The 16,599-nt window shown below is 46.7% G+C and overlaps 1 protein-coding gene across 2 annotated transcripts in view; it reads left to right on the top strand.

The window, feature by feature from the left end:
* LOC110532724 (attractin-like protein 1) overlaps positions 1 to 16,599 on the top strand; it is a 323,112-nt gene that overhangs the window by 51,313 nt on the left and 255,200 nt on the right. For both annotated transcript variants that reach the window (XM_036986147.1, XM_036986138.1), the window contains exons 8-10: positions 2,793 to 3,048; positions 4,835 to 5,018; positions 9,808 to 9,962. In XM_036986147.1, coding sequence (XP_036842042.1) covers positions 2,793 to 3,048; positions 4,835 to 5,018; positions 9,808 to 9,962 — 595 coding nt within the window. The remainder of the gene's footprint in view (positions 1 to 2,792; positions 3,049 to 4,834; positions 5,019 to 9,807; positions 9,963 to 16,599) is intronic.

Here is a 16,599-nt window from a genome sequence, read left to right as displayed (position 1 = left end):
CTCTTATAAAACCCAGCTCCTTCACTCTGTTATAAAACCCAGCTCCTTCACTCTGTTATAAAACCCAGCTCCTTCACTCTGTTATAAAACCCAGCTCCTTCACTCTGTTATAAAACCCAGCTCCTTCACTCTGTTATAAAACCCAGCTCCTTCAGTCTGTTATAAAACCCAGCTCCTTCAGTCTGTTATAAAACCCAGCTCCTTCACTCTGTTATAAAACCCAGCTCCTTCACTCTGTTATAAAACCCAGCTCCTTCACTCTGTTATAAAACCCAGCTCCTTCACTCTGTTATAAAACCCAGCTCCTTCACTCTGTTATAAAACCCAGCTCCTTCACTCTGTTATAAAACCCAGCTCCTTCAGTCTGTTATAAAACCCAGCTCCTTCAGTCTGTTATAAAACCCAGCTCATTCACTCTGTTATAAAACCCAGCTCCTTCCCTCTGTTATAAAACCCAGCTCCTTCACTCTGTTATAAAACCCAGCTCCTTCACTCTGTTATAAAACCCAGCTCCTTCCCTCTGTTATAAAACCCAGCTCCTTCACTCTGTTACAAAACCCAGCTCCTTCACTCTGTTATAAAACCCAGCTCCTTCACTCTGTTATAAAACCCAGCTCCTTCACTCTGTTATAAAACCCAGCTCCTTCACTCTGTTATAAAACCCAGCTCCTTCACTCTGTTATAAAACCCAGCTCCTTCACTCTGTTATAAAACCCAGCTCCTTCACTCTGTTCAGTTTCTCTGTAAGTGGGAAGCGCCTTGTTTGGCCGCTGTTCCTCAGCCACCAGCCCCACATACGTAAAGGAGGAATCCACAATTAGCATATAAATGAACACCTACTCTGAGGTTTTTAATGTAAGGCTTATGCTGAGCTAGTGCAGCACACACATCAAGCCAACAAACCTGGAAACGGGAACATGAGAGAATAGACTTCCAGGGTCAGGGATGGGACCACACACCCACGCCACACACCACCACCACACACACACTACACATCACGCACACCACACCACCACACACATACCACACACACACTCTCCTACTCTCTCTCATCCACACACATTATTCCCCTCAAGTCTGTAACCCAACCCTGGGATATGTTATTCCTCTCTCTCTCTCCTCTAAGGATTGAGAGATTACGGTGTGTGCTGCTGCTAGGAATACAGCCCATTGCCCGCCCATTTCTGATTTTAATATACCGACAGAAGCAATAGCTCGTCTTTACGCATGCATTCAGATCATAGCGTTTATATAATATCCCCTGCTTGGTATTCACATTTTGTATTCACAAATCTGAAAAAGCGGGCTGCGTGTCGGGCTGCGTGTCGGGCTGCGTGTTTTCTGCACACCTCTCCCTCCCAACTGCTTCTACTACAGGACTCAGACAGTGTGTGTGTGAGAGTAAACTTTTAATGGACAGAGGCAGGTTAAAAAATGGTATCATAGCATGTGTCAACAGACTGGGGATGACCAATGAGAAACCTTGTTCCGGTACGCCATTTCTTTTGTCACTGATCATTTGGACAAATCCTGATTTCACAGGTGTTCTTGTCTTCCTGAATTTCGGAAGGGGAGGGGACATTTGGCCCATAGACGAGCCTGAAACTTGCATAGAGTTGGTATATTTCTCCTAACAACCTCCCCCAGAACTGTATTGAGCAACTGACGCAATTACGCAATATTTTAGTTCCGGGGTTCGGGGATAAGTGTGAGAGAGGTTGGCAGTGCGGTTGGCAGTGCGGTTGGCAGTGCGGTTGGCAGTGCGGTTGGCAGTGCGGTTGGCAGTGCGGTTGGCAGTGCGGTTGGCAGTGCGGTTGGCAGTGCGGTTGGCAGTGCGGTTGGCAGTGCGGTTGGCAGTGCGGTTGGCAGTGCGTGCTGAGGTTAAGTAAAAGGAGGGAACCAGATTTCCTTGACAGAAAATACATTGAGGCTCTTAAGGCTGTTGGGTCCCTTGTAGATGTGTTCGTGGCCAGGGAGACGGTATAATTGGCCCCCTGCGGTGCAGCGACACTGTTACCTGTGCCAGGATGTTCCAGTTGTTCCTGTGTGGGCAGAGCTCCTCTAGGTACTTTACAGTATGTTGCTCTATGTTTATGAAATGGAGCGTTGCTGTACAGTAGTAGTCTGCACTGTAAAAACAGGATGCCATAGCAATAATGACTGTATTATATAGCTGCATTAGAACCCTACAGCTGAAGTACCAAGATGCCTGAAAAGGTTTTAGTAGCATATTAAAGTTACTGTCAGGTTAAGGTAGTTGATTGTTATCTGTAGTATCATGTGATTCAGTGTATGGGGAGAAGCCAGTAGTTGACCTCGGTATGAGAGGGCTATAGCAGCAGCCTTTCTCAATGATTGTTGGTGTTCACAGCTATACCCTGTCTGTCTCTGTCGTGATTGGGGTCCAGAGATGATACACTCTTTGGAGAAGCTCATGGCCGTACAGCTCAATAATGCCAACACACACACACACACACACACACACACACACACACACACACACACACACACACACACACACACACACACACACACACACACACACACACAAGCATGGCATACACACACACACACACACACACACACACACACACACACACACGTGCAAGTATGGCATGCACACTGAGGAATGCGGTGTGTCTCACCTTCTTTTCATACTGAACACACAGAGAACAGACATTCTGTCGAGGGCAGTCGTGGATAGAAACCTCTTTAATCTTGTGTGTTTTTATACAACCACAATCCCTAACCCTCTGTCATCTCATGCTGCTGATGTTTTCCCCCCTCCTCAGGACGACATCTACATGTACGGGGGGAAGCTGGAGGCTGGTTCAGGCAACGTGACAGACGAGCTGTGGGTCTTCAACATCCCTAGTCGTACTTGGTCCCTGAAGAACCCCAGCAGCCTGGTCCAGGGACAGCCCTACGCCGTGGAGGGTCACTCCGCCCACCTGGCTGAACTGACCAATGGGGATGTGGTCATGGTGGTTCTCTTCGGCTACTCCCCTGTCTACAGCTACATCAGCAAAGTGCAGGAGTACAACATCAGTAGGTCCAACAGTGGCTAGTTGGATGGGTCGTGGGGTTTTCAGCCATGATGAGTAATCCACATGAATTAATTCAGATTTTACATTCCTACAGCCCAGTGGCAGATTTCGAGCCTTCCAAAATAGGCAAAGGTGACAGCAACAACCATAGATGCCCGCAGCAACGTTGTATTCATTTCATGGTGCTTAGCGACGAAAACATTGTTGCTGGGGTCATCATTGGGTGTCGCTGTCACTCATCTCTTAATGGAAGGCCCATGATCTTTCATGTTTAGCCACAGCACTCCTATTTCCATTAAAAGCCCCCTGGGTGTGCCCACACCTGCATAGTACTGTTATAATCTTATTGTTTTGATGGTAAACACACCTACCGTCTATTCACAGAGCCTTTAAGGTTGTCCTCTTGAATGCTGTTGGCCAAGGTTCTTTGACCAGAGCTTGTGACCACTGTGGAACCCCTAGGTTTTTCATACCAGCAGATGGCGCTGCAGTACAGTGCTTTGAGGGGTTACGATCAGGTGAATGCCTGCATTACAAGGCATTTTAGCCTGTAGGAGACTCCACGGCAGGACAGCTCACTGCAGACCAGTTCAGCCACATTAAAGCCTGTGGAGAGAGTTGGAACATCTACAGTCTTGGGTACTCTAGGGCACACTTAGTGCTCAGGGTAAAATAAGTGGGTACTAGACTGTGAATGTAATTGATTTGGGTAAGAGACATATACAATAAAATGTGTAATGTGGACCCAGAGGATAGCACTTACAAGTACTAACAAAAAAATGTGTTTCCAATGTGGTCCTCATGCACGCATGCTCTCTCACTGTCTCGCCCTCTGTCTTTTCTCTCCTCACCTCTCTCTCATCATTAAGAGTAGCTGGCACCTAGGCCGGACCGTCTGGGAGAAGACATGATTAATGAGTTCTACTCATCCCTCTCCCCTCATCCCCCTCCCTCATATCGCTCCGTCTCTCTCTGTCTCTCTGTGTGTGATCAAACCATATTTATCCTGTAATTAGTTTTATTTAGAGCACTATGGATATTGTGATATTTCATCACATTCGGACAGAGTTGAGTCTCTTCATTCGGACGGACTTGAGTCTCTTCATTCGGACGGACTTGAGTCTCTTCATTCGGACGGACTTGAGTCTCTTCATTCGGACGGACTTGAGTCACTTCATTCGGACGGACTTGAGTCACTTTCATTCGGACGGACTTGAGTCACTTCATTCGGACGGACTTGAGTCTCTTCATTCGGACGGACTTGAGTCTCTTCATTCGGACGGACTTGAGTCACTTCATTCGGACGGACTTGAGTCACTTTCATTCGGACGGACTTGAGTCACTTCATTCGGACGGACTTGAGTCACTTTCATTCGGACGGACTTGAGTCACTTCATTCGGACGGACTTGAGTCACTTCATTCGGACGGACTTGAGTCACTTCATTCGGACGGACTTGAGTCACTTTCATTCGGACGGACTTGAGTCACTTCATTCGGACGGACTTGAGTCACTTTCATTCGGACGGACTTGAGTCTGCCAGTTGTGGATACATCTCAGTGTATCCGCATGTTCCGTGGCCTCCCCCTCTCTCCATCCCTTCCTTCATCTCTCACAAGGGGACTTTAAGTGCTCTCTCCCGCTGGCTCTGTCTGTCTCCCAGAGGCAGCCTTTTATACACACACTCATTTGGCACACTTATTCTCCGCACTGTATGTCTCAAAGCTGATCCAATCATGTTGGCCAACTCACACTAAGATGCACTTCTCTTTTGCCTCTGTCACACAGGGACAAACTCCTGGCAGGTCCCTGAGACCAACGGGGCCATTGTCCAGGGTGGCTATGGCCACAGCAGTGTGTATGACAGCTCCAGCAGGTGTGTTTACGTCCACGGGGGCTACAAGGCCCTGCCTGCCAACAAGTATGGCCTGGTGGATGAACTGTATCGCTATGAGGTCCAGACACAGACCTGGTGAGTGATATTAGCTTGGTAGAGTGTCTGTCTGCCTGGTTCTCTGTCTGACTCTCTCTGTCTCTGCCGGCCTCTCTGTCTGTCTCTGCCGGCCTCTCTGTCTGTCTCTGCCGGCCTCTCTGTCTGTCTCTGCCGGCCTCTCTCTGTCTGTCTCTGCCGGCCTCTCTCTGTCTGTCTCTGCCGGCCTCTCTGTCTGTCTCTGCCGGCCTCTCTGTCTGTCTCTGCCGGCCTCCCTGTCTGTCTCTGCCGGCCTCTCTGTCTGTCTCTGCCGGCCTCTCTGTCTGTCTCTGCCGGTCTCTCTGTCTGTCTCTGCCGGCCTCTCTGTCTGTCTCTGCCGGCCTCTCTGTCTCTGCCGGCCTCTCTCTGTCTGTCTCTGCCGGCCTCTCTCTGTCTGTCTCTGCCGGCCTCTCTGTCTGTCTCTGCCGGCCTCTCTGTCTGTCTCTGCCGGCCTCTCTGTCTGTCTCTGCCGGCCTCTGTCTGTCTCTGCCGGCCTCTCTGTCTGTCTCTGCCGGTCTCTGTTTTGTCTGTCTGTATGCCTGTCTCTGCCGGTCTGCCAGCCTGCCTGTCTCTGTTTGTTTGCCTGTCTCTCTGTCTGCATGTCTCACTGTTTGAGCTTGTATCAGTGGATGCATATTCACTTGAGAGTTCAGCTGTATTAATTTGCCAGCCCTGAGAAAAAGGTGTGTAAAGTAAGCATATTTTCCCCAGTGCCCCAGTAGCATAATGCATTTATTTGCTAAACTCCCTAGTTACGAGGCAATGCATTTCATGTATTTCTTTGCTCCCTCTGTGTTGGAGTTTAGACTAGCTGTAAGTCTACTTGTTGTCAGGATGACTTTAAAACAACACTGTTCAATGGTGAAACCCCCAGTGATCTATGTAGAGAATTACTCTTGGGGAGCCTACAGAAAGTGAAGAAAAGCGTAGTGACAGGCAGTGAGCACACTAGCACCCCCCCCGGCCCAAACAGGTCAGGAGTGGTTTGGAGCTACAGACGTTCTATTGGACCTGGCACGGTCTAATAACAGGTGGGTAGACTGGGTGGGCTGTGTGTGAGACACACTCAGGACATTCCTGTGTGTGTGTTTTGGTTGGTCCTGTCTGTTGAGACTTTCTCTCGAGTGGACGGCCATCGTCCACTGCAACATGTTTTCGGCTGTCGTTTCCATTGGAAATGAAAACATTGCCCTGCGGTTTGTTTAGTGATGTTCAGTGTACAGATGTTTTGCGGAAAAGCAAATTGCTTTGGACACTTTTCACATCCCTTATATTAGGTAGATGTCAGCCGCCATGTTTAACACCAAGATGCTTGTCTTGCCTATGTTCAGATACGGTGCCTAGACGCTCACTGCTGGATAGTTGAAAAGCCCAAATTGAAAAAGCACACCAATGCAATAGTCAGCATTATATTGTTGGGAGGTACACATACCACATTGTATTGTTGGGAGGTACACATACCACATTGTATTGTTGGGAAGTACACATACCACATTATATTGTTGGGAGGTACACATACCACATTGTATTGTTGGGAGGTACACATACCACATTATATTGTTGGGAGGTACACATATGACATTATATTGTTGGGAGGTACACATACGACATTATATTGTTGGGAGGTACACATACGACATTATATTGTTGGGAGGTACACATACGACATTATATTGTTGGGAGGTACACATACGACATTATATTGTTGGGAGGTACACATACCACATTATATTGTTGGGAGGTACACATACCACATTATATTGTTAGGAGGTACACATACCACATTGTATTGTTGGGAGGTACACATAGACATTATATTGTTGGGAGGTACACATACCACATTATATTGTTGGGAGGTACACATACCACATTGTATTGTTGGGAGGTACACATAGACATTGTATTGTTGGGAGGTACACATACCACATTATATTGTTGGGAGGTACACATACAACATTATATTGTTGGGAGGTACACATACCACATTATATTGTTGGGAGGTACACATACGACATTATATTGTTGGGAGGTACACATACCACATATTGTTGGGAAGTACACATACCACATTATATTGTTGGGAGGTACACATAGACATTATATTGTTGGGAGGTACACATACCACATATTGTTGGGAAGTACACATACCACATTAAATTGTTGGGAGGTACACATAGACATTGTATTGTTGGGAGGTACACATACCACATTATATTGTTGGGAGGTACACATACAACATTATATTGTTGGGAGGTACACATACCACATTATATTGTTGGGAGGTACACATAGACATTATATTGTTGGGAGGTACACATACCACATTATATTGTTGGGAAGTACACATACCACATTAAATTGTTGGGAGGTACACATACGACATTAGATTGTTGGGAGGTACACATAGACATTATATTGTTGGGAGGTACACATACCACATTATATTGTTGGGAAGTACACATACCACATTATATTGTTGGGAGGTACACATACCACATTATATTGTTGGGAGGTACACATAGACATTATATTGTTGGGAGGTACACATACCACATTATATTGTTGGGAGGTACACATAGACATTATATTGTTGGGAGGTACACATACCACATTATATTGTTGGGAAGTACACATACCACATTATATTGTTGGGAGGTACACATACCACATTATATTGTTGGGTGGTACACATAGACATTATATTGTTGGGAGGTACACATACCACATTATATTGTTGGGAGGTACACATACCACATTATATTGTTGGGAGGTACACATACCACATTAGATTGTTGGGAGGTACACATAGACATTATATTGTTGGGAGGTACATATACCACATTATATTGTTGGGAGGTACACATACAACATTACATTGTTGGGAGGTACACGTACCACATTATATTGTTGGGAGGTACACATAGACATTATATTGTTGGGAGGTACACATACGACATTATATTGTTGGGAGGTACACATACCACATTATATTGTTGGGAGGTACACATAGACATTATATTGTTGGGAGGTACACATAGACATTATATTGTTGGGAAGTACACATACCACATTATATTGTTGGGAGGTACACATACCACATTATATTGTTGGGAGGTACACATAGACATTATATTGTTGGGAGGTACACATACGACATTATATTGTTGGGAGGTACACATACCACATTATATTGTTGGGAGGTACACATAGACATTATATTGTTGGGAGGTACACATACCACATTATATTGTTGGGAGGTACACATAGACATTATATTGTTGGGAGGTACACATACGACATTTTATTGTTGGGAGGTACACATACCACATTATATTGTTGGGAGATACACATACCACATTATATTGTTGGGAGGTACACATACCACATTATATTGTTGGGAGGTACACATACCACATTATATTGTTGGGAGGTACACATAGACATTATATTGTTGGGAGGTACACATACGACATTTTATTGTTGGGAGGTACACATACCACATTATATTGTTGGGAGATACACATACCACATTATATTGTTGGGAGGTACACATACCACATTATATTGTTGGGAGGTACACATACCACATTATATTGTTGGGAGGTACACATACCACATTGTATTGTTGGGAGGTACACATACAACATTAGATTTTTGGGAGGTACACATACCACATTATATTGTTGGGAGGTACACATACCACATTATATTGTTGGGAGGTACACATACCACATTATATTGTTGGGAGGTACACATATTTAGACACACAGTGCCAAACTGGCTGTGACCCCACTCTCCAAGGGTGTCTCATTAATACACAGCTGGTCCTGGCTAGGCTCGGGATCGTACAGCTGGTCCTGGCTAGGCTCGGGATCGTACAGCTGGTCCTGGCTAGGCTCGGGATAGTACAGCTGGTCCTGGCTAGGCTCGGGATAGTACAGCTGGTCCTGGCCAGGCTGCTGATCCTGACTTGGCTATTGGTCCTGGCTAGGCTGTTGATAGTACAGCTGGTCCTGGCTAGGGATAGTGCAGCTGGTCCTGGCTAGGGATAGTGCAGCTGGTCCTGGCTAGGGATAGTGCAGCAGGTCCTGGCTAGGGATAGTGCAGCTGGTCCTGGCTAGGGATAGTGCAGCTGGTCCTGGCTAGGGATAGTGCAGCTGGTCCTGGCTAGGGATAGTGCAGCAGGTCCTGGCTAGGGATAGTGCAGCTGGTCCTGGCTAGGGATAGTGCAGCTGGTCCTGGCTAGGCTAGGGATAGTGCAGCTGGTCCTGGCTAGGCTAGGGATAGTATAGCTGGTCCTGGCTAGGCTAGGGATAGTACAGCGGGTCCTGGCTAGGTTAGTGATATTACAGCGGGTCTTGGCTTGGTTAGTCATAGTACAGCTAGCTGGTCCTGGGTAGGCTATTGGTCCTGGCTAGACTATGGATAGTACAGCTAATCCTGGCTAGGCTAGTGATAGTCCAGCTGGTCCTGGCTAGGCTAGTGATAGCACAGCTGTTCTTAAGCAGAACGTGGGGACGTGTGTGTGTGTGTGTGTGTGTGTGTGTGTGTGTGTGTGTGTCCATGGTGCCACATTATTGATGGCGTCTGTCTGGGTATTTGACCTAGCCTATGGAGAGTGACCTTCAGACCAACTGTTCCCTTACATAAGCCACGTGACCCAGACTGGCCCACACACTGCTGTAATCCACACCCAGGGATGGACACGCATGCACTCGCATACACTCTCATAATTGACACATTAAAACATTAGCATGGTGACTGAGTACAGTGCTGATGTGTGTGTTGACAGGATGATCCTGAGAGAGAGTGGTCTGGCGCGGTACCTCCACACAGCAGTGCTGACCAGTGGGACTCTGCTGGTGTTTGGAGGAAACACCCACAACGACACGTCCCTCAGTAACGGAGCCAAGTGCTTCTCTGCTGACTTCCTGGCCTACGACATGGGTAAGTACCAATCATATGCATGCACACATCATAGTTAAGAACCACATCCTCCTCATCTGTTGTTGGTATAGCTGGTCCTGGCTAGGCTAGTGATAATGCAGCTGGTCCTCGCTATGCTATGGATTGTGCAGCTGGTCCTGGCTAGGCTAGTGATAGTGCAGCTGGTCCTGGCTAGGCTAGTGATAGTGCAGCTGGTCCTGGCTAGGCTAGTGATAGTGCAGCTGGTCCTGGCTAGGCTAGTGATAATGCAGCTGCTCCTCGCTATGCTATGGATTGTGCAGCTGGTCCTGGCTAGGCTAGTGATAGTGCAGCTGGTCCTGGCTAGGCTTATGGTCCTGGCTAGGCTATGGATAGTGCAGCTGGTCCTGGCTAGGCTTATGGTCCTGGCTAGGCTATGGATAGTGCAGCTGGTCCTGGCTAGGCTTATGGTCCTGGCTAGGCTATGGATAGTGCAGCTGGTCCTGGCTAGGCTTATGGTCCTGGATAGGCTATGGATAGTGCAGCTGGTCCTGGCTAGGCTGGTGATTAGTATAGCTGGTCCTGGCTAGGCTAGTGATGGTGCAGCTGGTTCTGGCTAGGCTAGTGATGGTGCAGCTGGTCCTCGCTAGGCTGGTGATGGTGCAGCTGGTTCTGGCTAGGCTAGTGATGGTGCAGCTGGTCCTCGCTAGGCTGGTGATGGTGCAGCTGGTTCTGGCTAGGCTAGTGATGGTGCAGCTGGCCCCTCGCTAGGCTATGGATAGGACATCTGGTCCTCACTAGGCTAGTGATAGTCCATCTGTTGTTGGTTTGACGCAATCCTTATGTTTTGAGCTGACTGTATTTGACTCCTGTTTATTTTGCTTTGAAAATATGAGTTACCAGCTTCAACCTCCGGGCATATGGTACAGGAATAGAAGTGACCTACTTTACCTGTACTTAAATAAGTATAACCAACCCCCCCACCTTACAATACCACACATTCCTCCATGCAAACATCATACGTGTGATGTTCATTGCTACAAGCGTGTGCCCACCCACCAACTCACTCCCATCAGAGTTGAACCCTGACCCCTAAAGCCATAGTTGTCATTTGTCATTCTCCACTGTTATTTGCCTCCCAGGCCTGGGTCCACAGAGACACACACAGTGTGTGTAACCAAAGAAGAACTGACAGGTGACATTCTGCAGCCCTAGGGAAAGGGTGTTTACTGACTTTTGACCTCAACATATAGCAGCACTAGGCTTTATGAAAGTCAAGTTGAAGTGCAAAGCTAAGATACACTACATGACCAAAAGTATGCTCGTCGAACATCTCATTTCAAAATCATTGGTATTAATATGGAGTTGGTCCCCCCTTTGCTGCCATAACAGCCTCCACTCTCCTGGGAGGGGTTTCCACTAGATGTTGGAACATTGCTGCGGGTACTTACTTCCATTCAGCCACAAGCGCATGATTGAGGTCGGGCACTGATGTTTGGCGATTAGGCTTGGCTCGCAGTCGGCGTTCCAATTCATCCCAAAGATGTTCAATGGGGCTGAGGTCAGTGATCTGTGCAGGCCAGTCAAGTTCTTCCACAATCCTTTCTTTATGGACCTCGCTTTGTGCACAGGGGCATTGTCATGCTGAAACAGGAAATGGCATTCCCCAAACTGTTGCCACAAAGTTGGAAGCACAGAATCGTCTAGAATGTAATTCTATGCTGTAGCGTTAAGATTTCCCTCCAATGGAACTAAGGGGCCTAGTCCGAACAATGAAAAACAGCACAACCATTATTCCTCCTCCACCAAATTTTACAGTTGGCACTATGCATTCGGGCAGGTAGCGTTCTTTTGGCATCCGCCAAACCCAGATTCGTCTGTTGGACTGCCAGATGGAAAAGTGTGATACATCACTCCAGAGAAAGCGTTTCCACTGCTCCAGAGTCCAATGGTGGCAAGCTTTACACCACTCCAGCCGAAGCTTGGGATTGCGCATGGTGATCTTAAGCTTGTGTGCGGTTGCTCGGCCATGGAAACCCATTTCATGAAGCTCCCGACAAACAGTTATTGTGCTGACGTTGCTTCTAGAGGTAGTTTGGAACTCGGTAGTGAGTGTTGCATCTGAGGACAGACGATTTTTACGTGTTACGCGCTTCAGCACTTGGCGATCCCGTTCTGTGAGCTTGTGTGGCCAACCACTTTGCGGCTGAGCCTTTGTAGCTCCTCGACGTTTCCACTTCACAGTAACAGCACTTAACCGGGGCAGCTCTAGCAGGGCAGAAATTTGATGAACTGACTTGTTGGAAAGGTAGCATCCTATGATGGTGCCATGTGGAAAGTCACTGAGCACTTCAGTAAGGTCATTCTACTGCCAATGTTTGTCTATGGAGATTGCATGGCGGTGTGCTCGATTTTATACATCTGTCAGCAACTGGTGTGGTTGAAATAGCCAAATCTACTAATTTGAAGGGGTGTCCACATATTTTTGTATATATAGTGTATCTTTTCCGTAGGGGTGAATACCCAGCCTCGGATACCTGAGATGGAGGATCACGTTCTGTTGTAACAGTTACGGTAGACATTCTTTACATTTGAAAAGTGGAACTAGCCATAAACCAAAAGGTAATCGTAACTCATAGACTTCATTTCTCCGGGAAAGTTGTTTTGCTCTTGTATTTTGAGTTAGTACTAAAGGTTTAGAGCTATGTGTGTTCCTTCCTGTGTGTGTTTTTGGACCCCCTGGGTGTTTTACGTGAGATCTGATGTGAGTAACAGATCACCTTTCAGTAATACAGTGGGGATCATTAACACCCCATAAAGAGCTATAGAATGGGAGCTGGCCAGATGGCGTCTGCTCTTATATGAATATTCGTTTTGAATACAGTGACTGCAGGGGCATTACAGGGCATGCTGATGACAGAGAGGGAAGGAAGGAAGGCAGGGGGTGATGCAGGCAGGGAGTGATGGCGGGAGGCAGGCAGGCAGGGAAGGTGTGATACAGGGAATTGAGGGAGGGTGGGATGCAGGGAGGGAGGCAGGCAAGGAGGGAGGGTGTGATGCAAGGAAGGAGGGTGTGATGCAAGGAGGGAGGGTGTGATGCAAGGAGGGAGGGTGTGATGCAAGGAAGGAGGGTGTGATGCAAGGAAGGAGGGTGTGATGCAAGGAGGGAGGGTGTGATGCAAGGAGGGAGGGTGTGATGCAAGGAGGGAGGGTGTGATGCAAGGAGGGAGGGTGTGATGCAAGGAGGGAGGATGTGATGCAAGGAAGTAGGGAGGGTGTGATGCAAGGAAGGAGGGAGGGTGGGAGGCAGGCAGGCAAGGAGGGAGGGTGTGATGCAGGAAGGGATGGAGGGAGGCAAGGGGGGAGGGATGCAGGAAGTTTGGGGAGCAAAAGGGAGGGAGAGACTACGGAAAAAGAAGGAACAGCACATCAGAAATCAGCTCAATGTAATATAAGAATCCATACACTTTAACCACTTCTGGGAAAATTGTTAAACACTAAACAAACAACACGAAGAGTTATCTATCCAAAACAGAAATGTATGGGTAAACCTCTTCTCCAATCTTTTTGGCCCTATAACAAAGAACAAACAGCAAAAACATATAAACTCAGCAAAAACAGAAACGTCCTCTCACTGTCAACTGCGTTTATTTTCAGCAAACTTAGCATGTGTAAATATTTGTATGAACTTAACAAGTTCCACAGACATGTGACTAACAGAAATTGAATAATGTGTCCCTGAACAAAGGCGGGGTTCAAATCAAAAGTAACAGTCAGTATCTGGTGTGGCCACCAGCTGCATTAAGTACTGCAGTGCATCGCCTCCTCATGGACTGCACCAGATTTGCCAGTTCTTGCTGTGAGATGTTACTGCACTCTTCCACCAAGGCACCTGCAAGTTCCTGGACATGTCTGGGGGGAATGGCCCTAGCCCTCACCCTCCGATCCAACAGGTCCCAGATGTGCTCAAAGGAATTGAGATCCAGGCTCTTCGCTGGCCATGGCAGACATTACTGTCTTGCAGGAAATCACGAAACAGAATGAGTAGTATGGCTGGTTGTCATGCTGGAGGGTCAGGATGAGCCTGCAGGAAGGGTACCACATGAGGGAAGAGGATGTCTTCCCTGTTACGCACAGCGTTGAGATTGCCTGCAATAACAACAAGCTCAGTCCGATGATGCTGTGACACACCGGCCCAGACCATGACGGACCCTCCACCTCCAGATCGATCCCGCTCCAGAGCACAGGCCTCGGTGTAACGCTCATTCCTTCGACGATAAACACGAATCCGACCATCACCCCTGATGAGACAAAACCTCAACTCGTCAGTGAAGAGCACTTTTTGCCAGTCCTGTCTGGTCCAGCGATGATAGGTTTGTGCCCATAGGCGATTTTGTTGCCAGTGATGTCTGTTTAGGACCTGCCTTACAACAGGACCTGCCTTACAACAGGACCTGCCTTACAACAGGTCTACAAGCCCTCAGTCCAGCCTCTCTCAGCCTATTGAGGACATTCTGAGCACTGATGGAGGGATTGTGCGTTCCTGGTGTAACTTGGGCAGTTGTTGTTGCCATGCTGTACCTGTCCAGCATGTGTGATGTTTGGATGAACCGATTCTGTGCAGGTGTTACACATGCACTGCGAGGATGGTCAGCTGCCCGTCCTGTCTCCCTGTAGCGCTGTCTTAGGCGTCTCACAGTACGGACATTGCAATTTATTGCCCTTTAGTGTCCTACGTTTTCATACCTGTGACCACATTTGCCTCTCTAAGCTGTTAGTGTCTTAACGACCGTTACACAGGTACATGTTCGTTAATTGTTTATGGTTCATCGAACAAGCATGCGAACAGTGTTTAAACCCTTTACAATGAAGATCTGTGAATTTATTTGGATTTTTACTAATTATCTTTGAAAGACAGGGTCCTGAAAAAGGGAAGTTTCTTTTTTTGCTGAGTTTACATGATCAAATACAAATCTTAGAATTAACTATTAAAGACTTCCAGAACCCACTGAATTTTCCAATTACATTGAATGAACTACAGGACAAAATACAAACCCTCCAACCCCAAAAGGCCTGTGGTATCCTCAATGATAAAATATACAGATTACAAATGGCTATACTTAAAACGTTTTAACATCCTCCTTATCTCTGGCATCTTCCAGTCCACAAAAGTGTAGACAAATTTGACCCCAATAACTAGCGTGGGATATGCGTAAACAGCAACCTTGGGAAAATCCTCTGCATTATCATTAACAGAAGACTCATATTTCCTTAGTGAAAACAATGTACTGAACAAATGTCAGATTGGCTTTTTACCAAATTACCCAATGACAGACCAAATTCACCCTGCACACTCTAATTGACAAAGAAACAAACCAAAACAAAGGCAGTCTTCTCATGCTTTGTTGATTTCAAAAAAGCATTTGACTCTATTTGGCATGAGGGTCTGCTATACAAATTGATAGAAAGTGGTGTTGGGGGAAAAACATACAACATTATAAAATCCATGTACACAAACAAGTATGCAGTTAAAATTGGCAAAAAACACATTTCTTTCCACAGGGTCGTAGGTTGAGACAGGGATGCAGCTTGAGCCCTACCCTCTTCAACATGTATATCAACGAATTGGCGAGGGCACTAGAACAGTCTACAGCACCCTACTAGATTATGAAGTCAAATGTCTACTGTTTGCTGATGATCTGGTGCTTCTTTCCCCAACCAAGGAGGGCCTACAGCAGCACCTAGATCTTCTGCTCAGATTCTGTCAGAACTGGGCCCTGACAGTAAATCTCAATAAGACAAAAATAATGGTGTTCCAAAAAAGGTCCAGTTGCCAGGACCACAAATACAAATTCAGTCTAGACACCGTGGCCCTAGAGCACAAAACTATACTTACCTCGGCCTAAACATCAGCGCCACAGGTAACTTCCACAAAGCTGTGAACGATCTGAGCGACAAGGCAAGAAGAGCCTTCTATGCCATCAAGAGGAACATACATTTCGACATATGAATTTTGGATCTGGCTAAAAATACTTGAATCAGTTATAGAACCCATTGCCCTTTATGGTTGTGAGGTCTAGGGTTCGCTCACCAAGCAAGAATTCACGAAATGGGACCAACACCAAATTGAGACTGCATGCAGAATTCTACAAAAATATAAAAATATCCTCTGTGTACAACGTAAAACACCAAATAATGCATACAGAGCAGAATTAGGCCGAAAACCCGATAATAATCAAAATCCAGAAAAGAGCCAGAGCCATTAAATTCTGCAATCTCCTAAAGGAAGCGATTCCCAAACCTTCCATAGCAAAGCCATCCCCTACAGAGAGATGGAGAAGCAAGCTGGTCCTGGGGCTCTGTTCACAAACACACCCCACAGTGCTCCAGGACAGCAACACAATTAAACACAACCAAATCACGAGAAAAAAACAAGAAGATAATTACTTGACACATTGGAAAGAATTAACAAAAAAAAACAGAGCAAACTAGAATGCTATTTGGCTCTGAACAGAGTACACAGTGGCAGAATACCTGACCACTGTGACTGACCCAAACTTTAGGAAAGCTTTGACTATGTACAGACTCAGTGAGCATAGCCTAACCATTGGAAAAAGGCTGCTGTAGGCAGACATGGCTCTCTAGAGAAGACAAGCTATGTGCACACTGTCCACAAAAT

The sequence above is a fragment of the Oncorhynchus mykiss genome, chromosome 1 (genome assembly GCF_013265735.2).
Source record: "Oncorhynchus mykiss isolate Arlee chromosome 1, USDA_OmykA_1.1, whole genome shotgun sequence".
Classification (NCBI taxonomy): Eukaryota; Metazoa; Chordata; class Actinopteri; order Salmoniformes; family Salmonidae; genus Oncorhynchus; species Oncorhynchus mykiss.
This window is presented reverse-complemented; position numbering and strand designations above follow the sequence as displayed.